Source organism: Carassius carassius, chromosome 28, assembly GCF_963082965.1.
Source record: "Carassius carassius chromosome 28, fCarCar2.1, whole genome shotgun sequence".
In the NCBI taxonomy this organism is placed as follows: domain Eukaryota; kingdom Metazoa; phylum Chordata; class Actinopteri; order Cypriniformes; family Cyprinidae; genus Carassius; species Carassius carassius.
Genome location: NC_081782.1, coordinates 7,748,848 through 7,766,249, shown reverse-complemented (window position 1 = coordinate 7,766,249; position 17,402 = coordinate 7,748,848). Strand labels below are relative to the sequence as shown.

Below are 17,402 nucleotides of genomic sequence, written 5' to 3'. Positions count from 1 at the left end.
TAAATAAATACATAAAGAAATATTTTTACTTAATTTAAAACAGTTTGGATTGTACCGGAATTACACACTTTATAATGTGTATAGCACATTTAAAAAATATAAAATAACAATATATATATATATATATATATATATATATATATATATATATATATATATATATATATATATATATATATATATATATATATATATATTTAAGAAAAGTTATATTAATATGAACAGCTAGAATTACATGTCACACTAAAATTATTATACAAACATAAATATCCAATAGAAATAAATTCATTTAAATATTTATTTATTTTTTTGTTTATTTATTATGGATACTGTTGAGGATTGTTAATGCCATATTAATATAAATATATAAATAAAAAACAATTCAAAATTGCTTGGATAATATAGAAATTGCACACGAAGTGTAAAATATTTAAAAATATATAAAATAATACAAGAATATTTATTTAATTAATATATCGCATTAATGAGAACAGATAAAGTAATACCCATCACACTGAAATCAATTAAAAAAAAACAAGTCTACAGGAAGAAAGGTTGAGAGATTTGCAAACTAGGTCATTGATTATGACAATAATCCGCCTTACATTGCCTCAAAATATGACATAAAATTCAGAGAGCCTGATAACAGGCCAATGGAAAACAAATAAATGGTTCCACGATTTTTCAATTTCATAGATTTATTTTCCATCATTACTCCCAACGCTGACATCTTCTCACTTCTGACACGCCTGAACTTTATAATTCACTGGCAGAGGCCAGAGGTCAACAGGAGAGGGAAAGGAAAATAACTCCCTCAGTGGAAAGCCAGAAGAAAAAAATCTGACATTCAATTTTCGACTTGATTTATCAGTGTAAAGCCAAAATTGATAGTGTGTCATTACTGGGCTCAGAGCTGTCTGGCAACGTCCTATCAAAGCCTTCTCTTTCCGATTTAGCAGCCCAGATCAATACAACCCTATACTGTTTCAATTTGAGAAGTATTGATTTTCTGAAGCCGACTCGATACAGGGGACATTCATCTTCAGGCAGCATAAAGTATGTTTGAACTGAAAATTTGTAGGCTGGATTTGGTTATTTGGCTTTCAGTCTATCGGTGCTTCATCCTTCACCGATTATTTGATTTTACACAACAGAGAACATTTATTTATATATCTAATACAGTATACAACTACTTTTTCTGGATGTGTTTATAAAATATTAAAACATCTGCAGCTGTTCTGAAAAAAAAAAAGGAGGAAAACTAATGGCGAAAATCAAAGTGGTGCTCCAAAGCATCATGGGAACATTTGTGTTTTCAGAAGCCTAAGTGTGAAAACATGATACAGCGCATTTTTCAAACCAGTATTCGATCATTTTTTGCGTGTCCTTAGGCTGTAGCACAAAGTAAAAGCAGAAAACCAATCTGGTTGCATTCATGCTCAAAGACACACAGAAACGCACTAATACAAATATATTTTCAGGCCAATACACTAACATACACACACACACGCATGCTTCAGAGTGCCGCAGGCTTTCTATTTTACAGAAGCCGCATAAATGGGAAAGTTAATGTAGCATTGAATAAGACTAAGCTGCTCAGCTGTAACACCGCCTTGAGCTCATGAACATATTGCATCATTTTTCTTCTCCAGCAGGTTACCATTAAATTTAAATTTGTTGGAAGTTTTGTGGTACCATTTACAATGTGCCCCAGCTCAATAACCTTTTGTCTCAATGCAAATGTTATGCCTTCCAGGTGGTTTTCATAAATATTTGAATAAGCCTGAATAGTGGCAGAGACTTTCAGCCAAACCACCATATCAAGCTTTTTATTATTTTGTGTAGTCGGTGATAGATGCACTTTATTATTATGGTAATAGTAAATACATTTTAAGAAATTAAAAGCATTAGTAAATATCATTAAATAAATGTAAATTACGTGAAATTATATTTTTTTTAATATGACACTCCCAATTATCCATATTCACACACTAAATAAAGAGAAATAAAAATTCACCTGTGAAAACCCATAACTATAATAAAACAATTTCAACAATACAATTTCAATGTTTTTAAAAATCAAAATAACAAATAAATTATAAATAGCAAATATATTAATAATAATAATTAGAAAAAACAAACATAAAAAATATATATAAAACTGAATAAACAAATGCAAAAGGCTTAAGACAAGCCAAACTAAATCTAGTATTTTATTTCAGAACAACATGCAGTGAGTAAGCACATGGGAAATGTGTTCTAAACACAGATTTAAAAATAAAAATAGGACAACCCACATACATATTTAGCGGTGAATGTGGTACAGTGCAGTTGCAGCACCGCTAATGTAAGACTGTGTCTGACATCTCAGAAAACAACGTCTGACAGATGAGAATTATGGGACATCCAGCATATTTGGATTCGTCAAAACTGATAACAGAAGTACAATCAGTGAAAGCAGCTGAACTATCGTCTCTATTTCCACTGAAGCAGTTCATGCTGATGTTTCTTATTGGAGTGGGTAAACATGATGCCATCATGTACATTCAACCATCTGCAGTGGATTTCTCAAATTTAATAAGAAACCCACAGCCACTGTTTCTGCAAATCCAGCCAATTTGGAAGGCAAATCAGTAATTGTGCTTGGAGTGTGTGTTTGTGTATGGGTCTTTTGGCTGTCGGCCAATGGTGGCAGAGAGAATCTCAATCCAGTCATCATGTGTTCCACCAATGGAACTGAAGGTGTTTTTGCTGCAGGCTACTTTAATTCTTGACTTTTTGCTAATATCATTACAGCTACAGTAATAAACATAACAACAGTAATATATACACTATATACGTATGTGTATATATATATATATATATATATATATATATATATATACATACAGTACAGACCAAAAGTTTGGACACACCTTCTCATTCGAAGAGTTTTCTTTATTTTCATGACTATGAAAATTGTAGATTCACACTGAAGGCATCAAAACTATGAATTAACACATGTGGAATTATATATGGAATTATATGCATAACAAAAAAGTGTGAAACAACTGAAAATATTACTCATATTCTAGGTTCTTCAAAGTAGCCACCTTTTGCTTTGATTACTGCTTTGCACACTCTTGGCATTCTCTTGATGAGCTTCAAGAGGTAGTCACCTAAAATGGTCTTCCAACCGTCTTGAAGGAGTTCCTCGAGAGATGCTTAGCACTTGTTGGCCCTTTTGCCTTCAGTCTGCGGTCCAGCTCACCCCTAAACCATCTCGATTGAGTTCAGGTCCGGTGACTGTGGAGGCCAGGTCATCTGGCGCAGCACCCCATCACTCTCCTTCTTGGTCAAATAGCCCTTGATGCCTTCAGTGTGACTCTACAATTTTCATAGTCATGAAAATAAAGAAAACTCTTTGAATGAGAAGGTGTGTCCAAACTTTTGGTCTATATATATATATAATTATTTAGATATTTTAATGAGCATTCTGTCAATGTTTTCCAGTTGTATCCAGTTTTCCACATTATATATAGTTTACAGTTCGCAAGTGTGTCTTGTTTTCCCATCCAACAAATGAAAAACATACTCATATTAAATAAACACTCTCAAAATGTCTTGCTTAATATTCATATTTCTTTAATATTAATATTTTATGGAAAGTTGCTTTACAATATCATCTGTCAAAATTCATTAAAATGAAAGTAAGAATGCATTATTGCATTATTAATGCATTATTTCTGCCCCTCGTTGTTCAGCATATTAAGGTGGAGTTAGGAGAAAGTATTTTAGCATTTAAATTATTACTTTACTACATTCAAAACTGATTGTGCTGGCTGTTGTTTCTTAACTTTCTCCTCAATCATGATGTTGAGATAAAACTGTCACATTGTACAGAATGATGTCTTAGATCTGGGATTATACTGGGTCTGTTTGTGTGTGTTTGGTGGGAAACGGAACTCTAGTCAGTATTTTTTTTAACAGAACCCTTGAGACCACAGTAACAACTGCCAGGTGCTCCACTGTGAGACTGAGAGTGAGAGCCAGACACACACACACACACACACACACACACTGACCACCAGTGATCTGTCTCTGAGGATTTAGTGGCCTGGTGTGGTAATTGAGTCTGCTGACCTGTAGACTGACCCTGGTGGAGAGCAAGAAAATGACATTAAATAGGAGTCACATCAGAGGCCTGGCTGTGTGTGTTTGTGTCACAAAAGTAATAGTGTAATACTCTCCTCTAAAAACAATGTACACAGACCATTGAGAAGACACACGCTATTACAAACACATGCACACATACTCACACACAATAACATACAGTACACAACTGTTTCTCCAACTGCATCAACTTTCATGCCCCCGGGGGTGTTTTTTTTTTGTTTTGTTAAAGGTACAGATTTCATTCTTCCTTCCTTTTTTTAAAATTACATTTTAAATATATATTAGAATAGAGAACAGTTATCGTAAATTGTAATAATGTTTTACAATATTACCATTTGTACTGTATTTGTGTGCAGCCTTGATTAATATAAAATTATATTATATAATAAATATGAAAAAGCGTGTTTTTGAAAGTTTATTTTCTGAAACACTACAGGGATAAAATTATACACAGTTGAAGAACACCCCCCCCCCCCCCACACACACACACACACAGCTGTACCTCTGCGCTACTGTGCCCCAGGCTCCGTGTTTATTGGTGAGGATGTTGAGGATCTTCTGTTTTAGCTGATTGGCTGTCACGTGATCGCGGTGTTTGGCGGCACTGATGAGGTGATCACACATCGTCTCCTCTTCTTTCCTGTCTGCAGCGTACTGTGTGCAGTTAGACTGACCGAAATATAGATGAGAGAAAAACAGAGAGAAAAGATGTAAAAGATTAACACCTACAGTAATCATCACAATGAATCAGTGTAGTGAAAACAAGAATGATGCTACTGCATGAAGTAGAACTGAGGGATAGTTCATCCAAAGAGAAAAGTGCAATCATTTATGTATTCCTCATGTCATTTCAAACATGAATAACGTTTGTTCGGCATTTTAAAAAGGGCTTGTCCATACAATGAAAATCAGTGAAGTCTAGTGTTGTTTTGACTTTCATTCACATCACAGAGTTCAATTATATGAACAAAAACAGTTAAAACATTCTTCAAAACATCATCTTTTGTGTTCTGCAGAAGAAAGTAAGTCATACAGATTTGGAACGACGTGAGTGTGTTTTCATTTTTGTATAAACTGTTCCTTTAAGAACAATGAATGTATTCCATTACCATGTCAACATACAACGTATATCATATATTTACCTTTAATTTCCTATTTACTTGTTCTCTCTACTGTAGAACACACAAGAAGATATTTTACAGAATTACTATGTTGTTTTTTCGACCAGTAAGGTCTTGTGTTGTTTTGGACCCCAATGACTTCCATTATATGGACAATAATAGATTAATCATTCCTCAAAACAACTTGATGTGTTCTTCAGTAAAAAGAAAGTCACACAAGTTTGGAACAACAAGATAGCGATTTCATTTTTGGATGAACTGTCCCTTTAAGAACAAAGAACGTCTTCCATTACTTTACCATGTCAACATACAACATATATCGCATTTTACTTTCTCATTTACTCATCCTCATGTTGTTCCAAAACTAAATGCCATTCTGGTTTCAGTGGAAGACAAAAGAAGATATTTTATAGAATGTTTCAGGGGTTCAGACTGAAGCTAAAAAGAGGCACTATAAACATCACTGAGACTAAAAGGCCTCTCTGACTAAGGGTGACGAGAAGCAGCCCGCCGACTTTCTCTTACCCGCTGCAATAAGATTGTCTTCCCACGTGGACCCCTATGGGGGTGTCTCTTGCTAATATTCAAAATCTAATTTGCTAACACAGGCTTGGTGGGGTGCAGGGGAACAGAGAGGAGGGGCGAGGGGAAGTAATTGAATTTCCTTCCTTATATTTGAATTCTGTCAGATATTATACCTCAACATATTCTTCAAACGGCCGATAACTCAATCTCCCTGTGTCATCTCGCCTTACCATGCGCCGCGCTGACAAATATCAAACGTTATTTATCATTTCAAGGAGGATATGAGGGTTGAAAGTGACACCAGCTTAATTGTAAAAATATCTTATCTGCTTACAGAATCTGTAGACAGGTAATAAAGAAGAGGAGGAACGAAAACTGTGATCCCATCCTTCTCTAAGACGAGACTGAGGGGCAAGATGACATCTCCAGTTAGCTGGTGACATCGCCTATCTAGTGCCTGCTGCGTTTTATCTAGCAGGTCAAGGATCCTCAAGAGCAGTATATAAACCAGGCTGCGCGTCCCAGATAAGAAACTCATCACTCCATCACAACATGTACTCGTGCGTTTGTCTGAAAGAGTGTGTTCACCGCATACTGATGTCATAGATACATGAAGACAGATTCCACAGCAAGTGCTGCTAAAGCTTTATTTACATTTACAGAGCCCACTGAATCTCTGTCAGAATAAAAAAGAGAGGTTGATACTGATAGTCTAAGAAGTTAGTGTAGCAATAATCTGTAAACTGAACATATTAAAGTTATAAGGTACAAGAGGCTGCGTTATATTGTGATTATATATATATATATATATATATATATTACTATATATTGTCACAACTAAAGCTAAAACGTGATCTTAGTTTTTGTTATTGTTAAATTTTGTATATTGTATTGTTTTTATTATATTTGCATTACAGTAAAAATTGCCTTCATCTACTTTATAAAAAAATTCTACATAATAAGAATACAATTAAACATAATTGTATATAATTATAATGATATAATTGTAATTAGTTAATTAAAAGTATATAATTTAATTTAATTAATTGTAATTAGTTTAAAATATGAAAGAAAAATTAATATAAATCCCCTTCACCAATAACTCTCTATATTCACAATACATCCTGTCCTCAAGCATTTTACATATTTAAACAAAATTAATCATATTTTTAGTTTATGTTTTAATATAATAATTTCCATGCTACATTATATATTGTATAATGTAATGTATTGTTTCTAAACAATATTAGGTTTTATTATGAACAATTAAATTAAATTAAAAGCAATCAAGTTAAAGAGCTTATGTATAATTTAGGGACGAGTTATTACATTTCTCAGGACTGAGCTAATATCTGTGGATCAATCCCTTGTAGGAGATATGAGCAGAGGATTATGGGCCTCCCCCACTGCTGGCTTTACTACAGATTTTCTCTCTCATGTTGTATCGGATTCACAAAAACAGATTTCTTTGAAGATTATTTAGTTCAATATGGATTCAGTGTGGGATTAGTTCTGATCTGGGATTGATTATAATCTAGTTTGTGTTTTAGCCGATCTAGCTACTTAATTCAGTCATATTACGAAATAAATTATCTCACTCCTGAACTGATAAATAAAGATCTATAAAACTTAATCTACCTCAAACTCTGCATGCTTGTGAACGTCCTCTGCTCGCTGTCTGTTGAGGATGAACTCTGCTTCATTGGCCACTCGAACAATATGATCCTTCATGGCATGACAAAGCAGTCTAGAATAAAGGAAATACGGATTTCAACTGGGAATTAAAAAAATGGCAATCAGTCAGTCCCTAAAAACACATAAAGCACATATCTGCACATCACACACAATCAACCTTACAATTCTCTGCTTTAATCCCTTATAGAAAATGCATTCATTCATCTTTTATGGGATCTAGGTTACCTTGCATTCATTTTCATTTTACACATCATTAAGTCAGTTTTGTTTTAATTAACAAGAACCTTGGCGTTTCTGTGGAACGCTATTTTCTTCCCGTCCCACAGAAAGGCTTCAATCTGGTGCAGCATTCAAATGTGCATGGTTCTTTTAGTGTTGACATGCAATAAATAACATATGGAGCTCAGAGGAGGAAGAAAAAATTGAAAACAACCTCAATCTCAGCATGACAACAGTTCGAATTTAAATCTGGGGCACGACTTTAATTCTTCAGCACTGGCAAAGAAGTTGAAACACAGCAGTTTAGAAGAGTATGTTAAAAATCCACAACAAAATAATTTAATGAGAATGTCTACTGTTCCAAAAGGCAGAAACTGTTGTTGTTTGACTTATATGAGGGTGCTAATGAAACAGAACAGGGGCTCCAAATCAGCGGCACAGGGGCCATATATGTCCCAAATGGTGACATAGTGTGGCTCATAAATCACAGATGCCCTACTAAAAACTGAATGTATCTAAATAAACTGGAATAGGCTGTTATATAAACACTCCAAGGCTGAAAGTTCCAGCATTTACTTCAGAAATAACTCCATCAAGCAAAGTACACAGTACATCAATACACAGTACTTTAATACTTGCAATTTAGTTTGTTATTAGAACATAAGCAGACGTTCCAAGAGGCCAAACACAACATTAGTCTCATTAAATTGTTCAAATAAACTATCCAGTGAATATATGGAGTGCAACTGCTGGCTTCTGGAAGAAAAATCACCTTCTTTCTGTCCAATATTTTTTTTTTTTAATGATTACACACAAACCTTCATAGACAGACCTACTGTACAATCAAGTTGCTAAGTTTTTTTTTTATAAATTAAACATGTATAATAATAAATAAAATATAAAATATACTAAATGAATATGTAGAAAACATTTATTATATTTATATTTTAATCAATGTTTATTTAATCAATTTAAGAAATTTATTTTAAATATATATTTATTTTAACTTCCAACTTACATTCATCAATGAATAAAAAATACACTAATTATTACACATTACCATTCAAAAGTCTATAGAAAAAAGTATCTTATGCTCACCAATGCTGCATTTATTTGATTTAAAAAAAAAAAAAGTAAAAACAGTCATTTTGTGAATTAATTTTACAGTTTAAAATAACTGCTTTCTTTTTAAATATATTTTCAAAAATGTAATTTATTCCTGTGATGCAAAGCCAATTTTTTTTGCAGCCATTATTACAGTCTTCAGTATCACATTATCCTTCAGAAATCATTGTAATATGCTGATTTGGCACTCAAGTAACTTTTGTTATTTTTTTTTCTTAATAATCTAACCCCTTCAGTTTTAATCAAACATGTTGAATATATGTATTAACTTAAACCCTGGAACTCAAGTAACTTTCTTTTTTAGATTTTTTTAAACAATGTTAACCCTTTAAAGTTTTGATCAAACCTGCTGAATAAATGTATTAATTAAAAAATAATAATTTTTGAATGCTATAGACATTTGGAATTTTGGTATTCCTGGTGAAAAGAGAATGTCCTTAGTTTCATTAATAAATAAAGGCACTTTTGCTAGAAGCAGCCATCCACTCCCATAAAACATTGAAAAATACATATTTATATCAATTAATTTAATCCCCATGAATAAAATGAATGGGAAAATGCTTTCAGTGAACCACTGAAGCAGGATTTGGAATGAGTGTCACTGATACAAACAGACAGAGAGACAGATAGACAGACAGGTGAGTGGTGAATGACTGATGTACCAGCACCCTGGACAGCGACTATCTCTGCTGACTCAGGCTTATTGTCCAAATGTGTGTGTGTGTGTGTGTGTGTGTGTGCACAGATGGCTCAGCAGATGGGTGTGCAGGCTGAGCCACCCTGGATCTAAACCTGGAGCCTAAACCTGAAAAAAAACTTGGACACAAGACACACACACACACAAACACAATTTTTTCTGAGACAGAAAGGTATAACTAACAAATAAAACAGCATGCTGGATATGTATAAAAAGTAAAATGATGTACACATTGTGGACAGGAAGTACATCAGCAGGGTTTATACAGCCAATCTCTCTCAACACACTTATCTCAGCACATTTTCCACTCTGGTCAACCACTTCCACACAAAAAACACACACAGACTTTAGCCAAACTAGCAGGATGAGAGGCTTAGAGGCTAATCTGGTTCCCTCCCTGTTCTCTAGTCTGCCTCAGAGATGCCATGGTAACCCCACAGCCAAACAGACCAGTGGCAGATAACCAGTTTAAAGTTACATTAGCTACAGTGATGTGTGAGCTAGTAATGGTGTTTGAGGAGCAGACGTGAGACTTTACCTTCCCTCATTGATAAGCTCAATGAAAGCCAGGCCAGCGTTCTTCTGGATAGAGTTCTGCCACTCCTGAAAGAAACAAACATTTGATATGTGTACTGTGTTAATTTTTCATCGCTATGAAAAAAGATGGCTTGTGCAACAGGAGGAAAAGTATATCCAAAAGAATATCTAAGTGTTGTTGTTGTTGATTTAACTAATTCTGAAACTTTTTTTGTTACATACAAGGTCACATTTAAAACAACTTGGAAAATATATATATATTTCTAATGTATACTTAGAGATAGATAGATAGATAGATAGATAGATAGATAGATAGATAGATAGATAGATAGATAGATATTTAGCTGCAGTGTCAATTCTCTCTCTTTTATTGGCCACTTTTGAACACACTATGTCCATTTCCAATCACACTGTATTTTATGTATAAAGTGTAAAATTGATCTAATTTTGTAAATTTAAGACACAAATATGCATGACAACAAGATTTGTGGTCAGACCCAAATTAGTCCTGGTAAAAATGGATTTGATAACATCTGTGAACCAATAAATAAAAATAAAACCAGTGGCAAAAGTATTTCTCTCCTAAAGGCTCATGTTAAGCATAAATAAAACATCTAGTGATAGTGATCGCAGCAAATCGGATTGCTGTGTATTTGAGAAAGCAAAGATGGCTTTTGAGGTCACATCCAGTCTATGCTATCACGAGCCAAAGCCATAAAAAGCCTGGAACTCGGCCCTGTGCATGCGCAAGCATCTTTTCTTCCTCTGCGCAAAGATCCGTAAACACAGGAGAGATGCAATTGCTGAATGAAACTGTATCCTCTTGCCCCTTAAACACAGCCATTTCCTCCCTGTGAGCACCCAGTGACAGATCACCAAAGACATCCATCTAGAGACCGGCCCTCTCGCCTCGCCTCCAGTGCTTTTGAGGCCTTAGGGAACGTCTCACGCCCTCCCTCTCCCCGTTTCCCGTGCTCTCCTTCCTCCGCTGTCTCTCACACACACAGCGTGGGGCTGGAGATGATTAAAAAGCAGTCGTGCCTCTCACTATGGGAAATTCTCCTCTGTTCTCCTGTTTGCTCTCTAGAGTAAGTTAAGGAGGAAGAGCATAGGTTGAAGTTCAAAAGGAAAGAGGGTATTTGCAAGAAGTGGTCCTCAAAAATATTCCCCTGTCCCGTGGTGAGGGAGTCAGAGTGAGAGAAAAGCTGCTCGGGATAGATGTGAACGATGCCCTCAGAACAATTGGGCCCTATATTTACGATCTAAGCGCATGGTCTAAAGCGCACGGCACAGGTGCACTCAGGGTGTGTCCGAATCCACTTTTGCTAGTTTAACGATGGGAAAAATGGTTGTCCCTATTCTCTTAATGAGTAATGGGTGTGTTTTGGGCATAATTTTCAATAAACCAATCAGAGTCTCATCTCCCATTTCCTTTAAGAACCAGTTGTGCTCGCACCATGGCGGATTTGCTATTTTCACGGCAAAATTTGCAAGAGCAAAGACTGAACATGATTCCAAAGAGGAAATGGAGCTGCTCGCATGCGAGCCAATATATAACCTAATTCTGATACATGCGATGACTATCTATTATGACATGTAGGCAAATGTGTATTTATGTAGCCAACACAATGATAATCTTTTACGTGGTAATCCTTTAATTTTTTAGTATTTGGCATGTTTCTGTGCTGCTGTGCATCCCTGTGTGTGTAATAAGCAGAGTGTATGTGCCTTGTGGACCCACCTATAGGCGCATATTATTAACGCGCTCTTTAAATAACAAAAAATTGTATGCCATTGACTTTAGGCCAGGTTTTAACTGGTCAGTGGTGGAGTCTAGTTCAGATGCCTCAAAATTGCAATGCGCCAACAATGCACCAGACCACACCTCATTTTTAGACCAGCACACCCATAGGCGCACAAATAGGTGCAAATGCATTTGCTATTTAAACAACGTGCCCCATGATGTGAAAATGATAACTGCGTTGGGCTAAAACTAGCCAAAAATACTTGCGTCACAACTGGCACTGCATTATGCCAGGTGTATGATAGGGCCCATTGTATTTTAAATATTTTATACAGACATTTAGTCTGTGTGTTCAGAGCATTCTTTTCATTGTTTTATTCCCCAGTTTCATATTATGACATTCACGTTTTCTGTAAAGAATTTTGCAAACACTATTTTTAAAGGTTCTGTATAAATAAAGCTTTATTTAGTCAGTGATGACAGGGAATGCTGGGAAATATGGCATTTTCGGTTTTAATCGGTAATACAGCTTAAAGAAGAATTTTGGACTAGAAAGTTTTTAACTGTAAAATGTCAGAACTAATCACACTTTGAGCCATTTTGCCATTTCTTCTACCCAACTGGCTCCAGAAAAAAAAATAAAAATAATAATAATAAAAAATAAAATAAAATAATAATAATAATAATAACAGCTGCATAAATATGTTTTAATCATCCAGTTTTTGCAAATCAAAATAAAATAATTAATAAAATGGAATAATGAAACAGAATCATGCTCTAAATATTCCCTTTGAAAAACCGATATGGTGTACCACGGCAGCACAACTGTGATGCACGAGCACCTCAGAAGAAAACATCCTGGCGATCTCCGGTGTTACGGTTTAACTGGTTACCGTGTGATCTGGTGACCAACTTCCTGGTTCAGGTTTCTGCTGCAGATGTGATGGAACGACCGCAGCAGATTCGGCGATTCTAAAAGTACAAACTGATGTGATATTATTAAGTGTCTAGTAAATGCAGACTTGCTCATTGCATGATTCTGATAGTCTTGTAAAGATGACAAGTTATTGGTATGATCACCCGTAGCGGCTGAAGTAAGGATAAAATAAAAAATAAAGTAAGTCTGTGTTGGCAAGGGTTTCGAATACGCGTTAGGGGCCGTTCACATATCGCACCTAAAAATATTTTTGTATACTGTAAAAACTTCGACCACATTGGTGGAAAATGAATAAAGGTTGAAATATTATATTAGAAGTTGTACTTATATTTTTTTGTAAAGTTATCCAAAAGATTCATTAGCTAATCAAAAAAAGAACATTAGATTAATTATTTATTGTAATAAAAATAGTCGTTAGAGTAGTCGACTAATCGAAAAAATAATCGTTAGATCAGTCGACAGAAAAAAGAATCGTTAGTTGCAGCTCTACTGAGTTTGTTCCTTCCATGTTTGATCTTGGACTGTTTATACCGACTGTGATTCTCTGCTGCCTCCCACGACCTCTGCTTGTTACTGTTACTGATTCTGGATATCCCTGACATACTTGACGCTGTGTTCTGATTACTGCCTGTCTGACCATTCTCTTTATTAAACCACTGCATATGGATCCGAAGGTCTCTGAGTCCATATTACACAATGTTAATATCAACTTTTTTTAAAAAATATAATCTTTGATGAAGAGAAAGCTTAAAAGAACAGCATTTATCATAGAGATTTTTATTTTATTTTATTTCATATTTTACAATGTAAATTGTTTAATGTCACTTTGGATCAATTTACAAAACCAGCAACAACAAAATCAAATCCTACTGACCCTCAGCTTTCAGATTATAATTTGAAGCCTGACAAACTTTTTTTGCAAAATAAATATTGTTCATGAAACACAAAAAAATTCCACTTGTTTTGATATTTGGTTACGCAATGCACAGAAATTTATGTATTTTACAATATGGCTGTAAGGGATAGTTTTCCTAGAAATGAAAAAAAAAAGTCGAACACAAAAGAAGATATTTGGTTACTTTGAAGAACTGATTTTGTCCATTGAAACCCATCACACTTCATTCAAAGAGAAAAAAAAACAGAAAAACAAAAATCACACACACTGGTGAGCATCCTCACTACACCTCACTGAGCCAGAAAGAGGCAACACTGAGGCGCATCTGGTATCCAAATGTTGTAACTGACCCAATATGCCTCCCTCTCTCTATTTCTCCTCCACAATTCATTATCTTCTCAGCAGTCAGGCGGCTCGTCGACTGGGATCGGCTGCCTCAGCTCAGTGCTTCTTCACTAGCCTCCACTCAAGTAGAGCAGCACCCACGTGACAAAAATAAATAAGGAAATAGATGCAGATGTGGGGCACACTGGCCTGCCAAAAGACAATGACATCAGCCAAGACCCAGAGCCAAGTCCCAGTCCACTGTCTCTTCTCAAGTAGCCTTTGCACTAGCACTGTAACACACTTCTTTTTCTTCTTCTCTTTCTCTTCATGCTGGAGATTGAGGGTCCCCAGTGGGAGGTGGGTGTGATTGTGAGGGGATTTTGGGGGCTCGGACGAGTATGCCGTCCATGTGATATGCATTAGCGATGACATGTACCTCCAGAAGGAAGGTAATGTGATCCCTTATGTAAAAGAGAAGATCACTTCCGGCCTGCCATCTCCAGCGAGAGACTTATGCTGGGGAAAGCTGACACACTGAGCTGATGCAGAGAGTTTATCTTGTATTTTAGCACAGGGGTTTCAAACTGCGGTCTGGGGAGCCCTAAGGGGCCGCAAGGGGGCCCATGGAAAAGAGAAAAAGAGTTGGAAAACAAAACAAAAAGGTAAATAAATAAATGTATAAAATAAATCAAAACAACAACACCAAAATAATTATATATGGAACATGAATGAATGAAAGTAATAGTAAATAATTAATGTAGTCAATAAATAATTAAAATGTGAACTAAATAGAACATAAAAATAATAATAAACAAATAAAGAATATAAATATTAAATAAATAAATAATAATAAATAATAATAATACATATTACATAAAAATAAACAAAAATTTATACATTAAAGTGTTACTTAAATAGAAAGTACTACTGTAATAATAATTAAGTTATTAATTATCTGTTAATTATTAATAGTTATTCTGACTATAGAAAGAAAGAATTCTTATTTAATTATTAATTATTAACAATTAATTATCTATACATTTATATAAATAAATATATTATAAAATAAATATATAATAACATATAATATTAATTGAATTAATTATAAATAAAAAATAAAAGTAATAATAAATAATTACACATTAAATAAAAGCAAAAAAATAAATATGTCGTTACTTAAATAGAAAGTACTACTATAATAATAGTTATTAATTAATTGTTAATTCATTTATTGTTATTCAAGAAATAAATAGTCTAATTCATTGCATAGTAAATCATTTTCAGATTTATACACACACACATATATACATATATATACATATTACAGTTGATAGGTGTTTGTAGTCATATATGGCCTTTATATTTCATCATATCTGTTTTACCCCACACTAAATGAGTATTTCACCTTTGACCTTTATATTTGATCCTGACTTTATGAACTATTTGCATATTTCTACTTGCATTGTTTATGTATTTTCTTTATTCATGTAACAGGATAAAAGTATGAACAAATCCCCTTTTTGTACACAAGCCAATCGGTTCTCTTATCTCTCGTGATTACGATTGCACTGTCTGACAAGTCACCTCCTTGCGTCACTGAAAACTTGAGTACATACTTTTTCAAAGCCAAGAACTTAATTTCACTCAAACTCCAATCATCTTTTAACCTCCGCCTCCAAATTCCAGTCACAGCTGTCAAGCACTCCTGTCAAAACTGCCTGCCAAAATGTACTCAGCTGAGAACGCAGTCATTAGCCAAAAATGTGCACCAAAAAAAACCTTGGGAGGAAAAAACTGTAGTTGTGGCACTCGCGCTTGAGCTGTGCACCTCAGCTAGCCAGTTTTTTTCCCTCCCCCAGCTTTGTAACCCACAAACTTTAATGGCTCTTGAGAATTTTCAGCATCTCAATCCAACCTGTCAAGAGACAGAGGGAGCACTTTGCTTTTATCTGCTCAGCGCTGCTCCCGACATCTGGAGGCTGTCCATCGGTAAATCTCTCCGGCTCCACGCTAGATTCTTTATGTATGTTTAAGCTGCTACACGAAACAGACCCGGCTGACCTCTGCGGCACCCGCTGCCACTTGACTGGATAGAGACACCGGCTGTCGGCGGCCGTAGATGAATAACAGTGATTAGAAGGCATAAATAAAAAAGTGCATGATGATTATCGCTAATTTATTCATAAAAGCGACAGTTCGCGAAACAGAGCGGGTCGAAGGTCACGAGCAGTGAACGTCCCGCTGTCTGGGTGCATTAGTGTTGAGATGAAAAGGGGAAAGGCTTGAGGTTGTTGGACTAGCAGCAAGGACGTCTCCTGCCGCGACATGAATTGTGGGATGTGCGGTGTGTTCAGAAGTGCGCCAAGCATTTATTAAAGAGATAGTTAACAAAAATGAAAGCATTTTCTCACCCTCATGAGTTTAGATGTTCAAACGGCTGTTTTCTATACAAAAAAAAGTAAATTGTGAAAGCAATGAATAAAGATTTAAGTCAATTCCTCACACAAAGCTATTGTATGACTTTAGAAAATAGAAAATATAGGACACAAGTGGCATTGGCATTTTATTATTTTATGGTGGTTGGGGGTAGATAATAGAATGTAATTAATTATAAATTAATTAATCATTTTATTCAGCAAGGATGCATTAAATTGATCAAAAGTTACAGTAATGACATTTAAATTGTCACAAAATAAATTTCTATTTCAAATAAGTGCTGTTCTTTTGCACTTTCCATTCATCAAAAAATTCTGGGGGAAGTTATATTAAGAACTGTATTCAACAGTAATAAAAAAAAAAAAATTGAACTTTGTTACAAAATAAATTTTCATTTCAAATAAATTCTGTTTCTATTCATCAAAGAATTCTCAAGATAAAAAAAAATTCTCCAAAAAAATAAACAAATTAAGCCGCACAACTGCCGCACAACTGCACTCAAAAAATGTTTATTGAGTAATGTTTGTTACAAAATAAATTTCTATTTCGAATAAATGCGTTCTTTTGAACTATAAATAAATAAACAAATATAAAAAATCACAACTGCATAAAATTAAGCTTTCCCATCCTTAGGAATAAATTACATTTAACAATATATTAAATTAGAAAACAGTTATTTTAAAAGCTAATTTTATTTCACAATATTGCAGGTTTTTACTGTATTTTTGATCTAATAAATGCAGCCTAGGATGAGCATAAGAGAGTTATTCCAAAAACATAAAAAAACCTTACCTAGCCTAATCCTTTCCTTTCTTCTAAATCTATTTTGCTTCATCTCTCACTCACCCGCTCATCTAAAGAATCAAGCCTTTTGTTTTTCAAGCCCTCTGGTTTGGGCAACATGTTCTAAATCAGATCATACAGGGAGCCAGTTGTGAAGCGGTCTGAAAGCCGTTTTGGGCCCAGGCTCTGGTTTCATCCCCTCTTTG

At 34.7% G+C, this 17,402-nt stretch overlaps 1 protein-coding gene across 13 annotated transcripts in view; it reads right to left on the bottom strand.

Moving 5' to 3' along the window:
* The window catches only part of LOC132107837 (neurobeachin-like), a 275,916-nt gene that overhangs the window by 107,777 nt on the left and 150,737 nt on the right, over positions 1–17,402 (bottom strand). For all 13 annotated transcript variants that reach the window (XM_059514113.1, XM_059514115.1, XM_059514114.1 and 10 more), the window contains 3 exons: positions 10,076–10,140; positions 7,440–7,548; positions 4,658–4,824 (listed from right to left, as the gene is read on the bottom strand). In XM_059514113.1, coding sequence (XP_059370096.1) covers positions 4,658–4,824; positions 7,440–7,548; positions 10,076–10,140 — 341 coding nt within the window. The remainder of the gene's footprint in view (positions 1–4,657; positions 4,825–7,439; positions 7,549–10,075; positions 10,141–17,402) is intronic.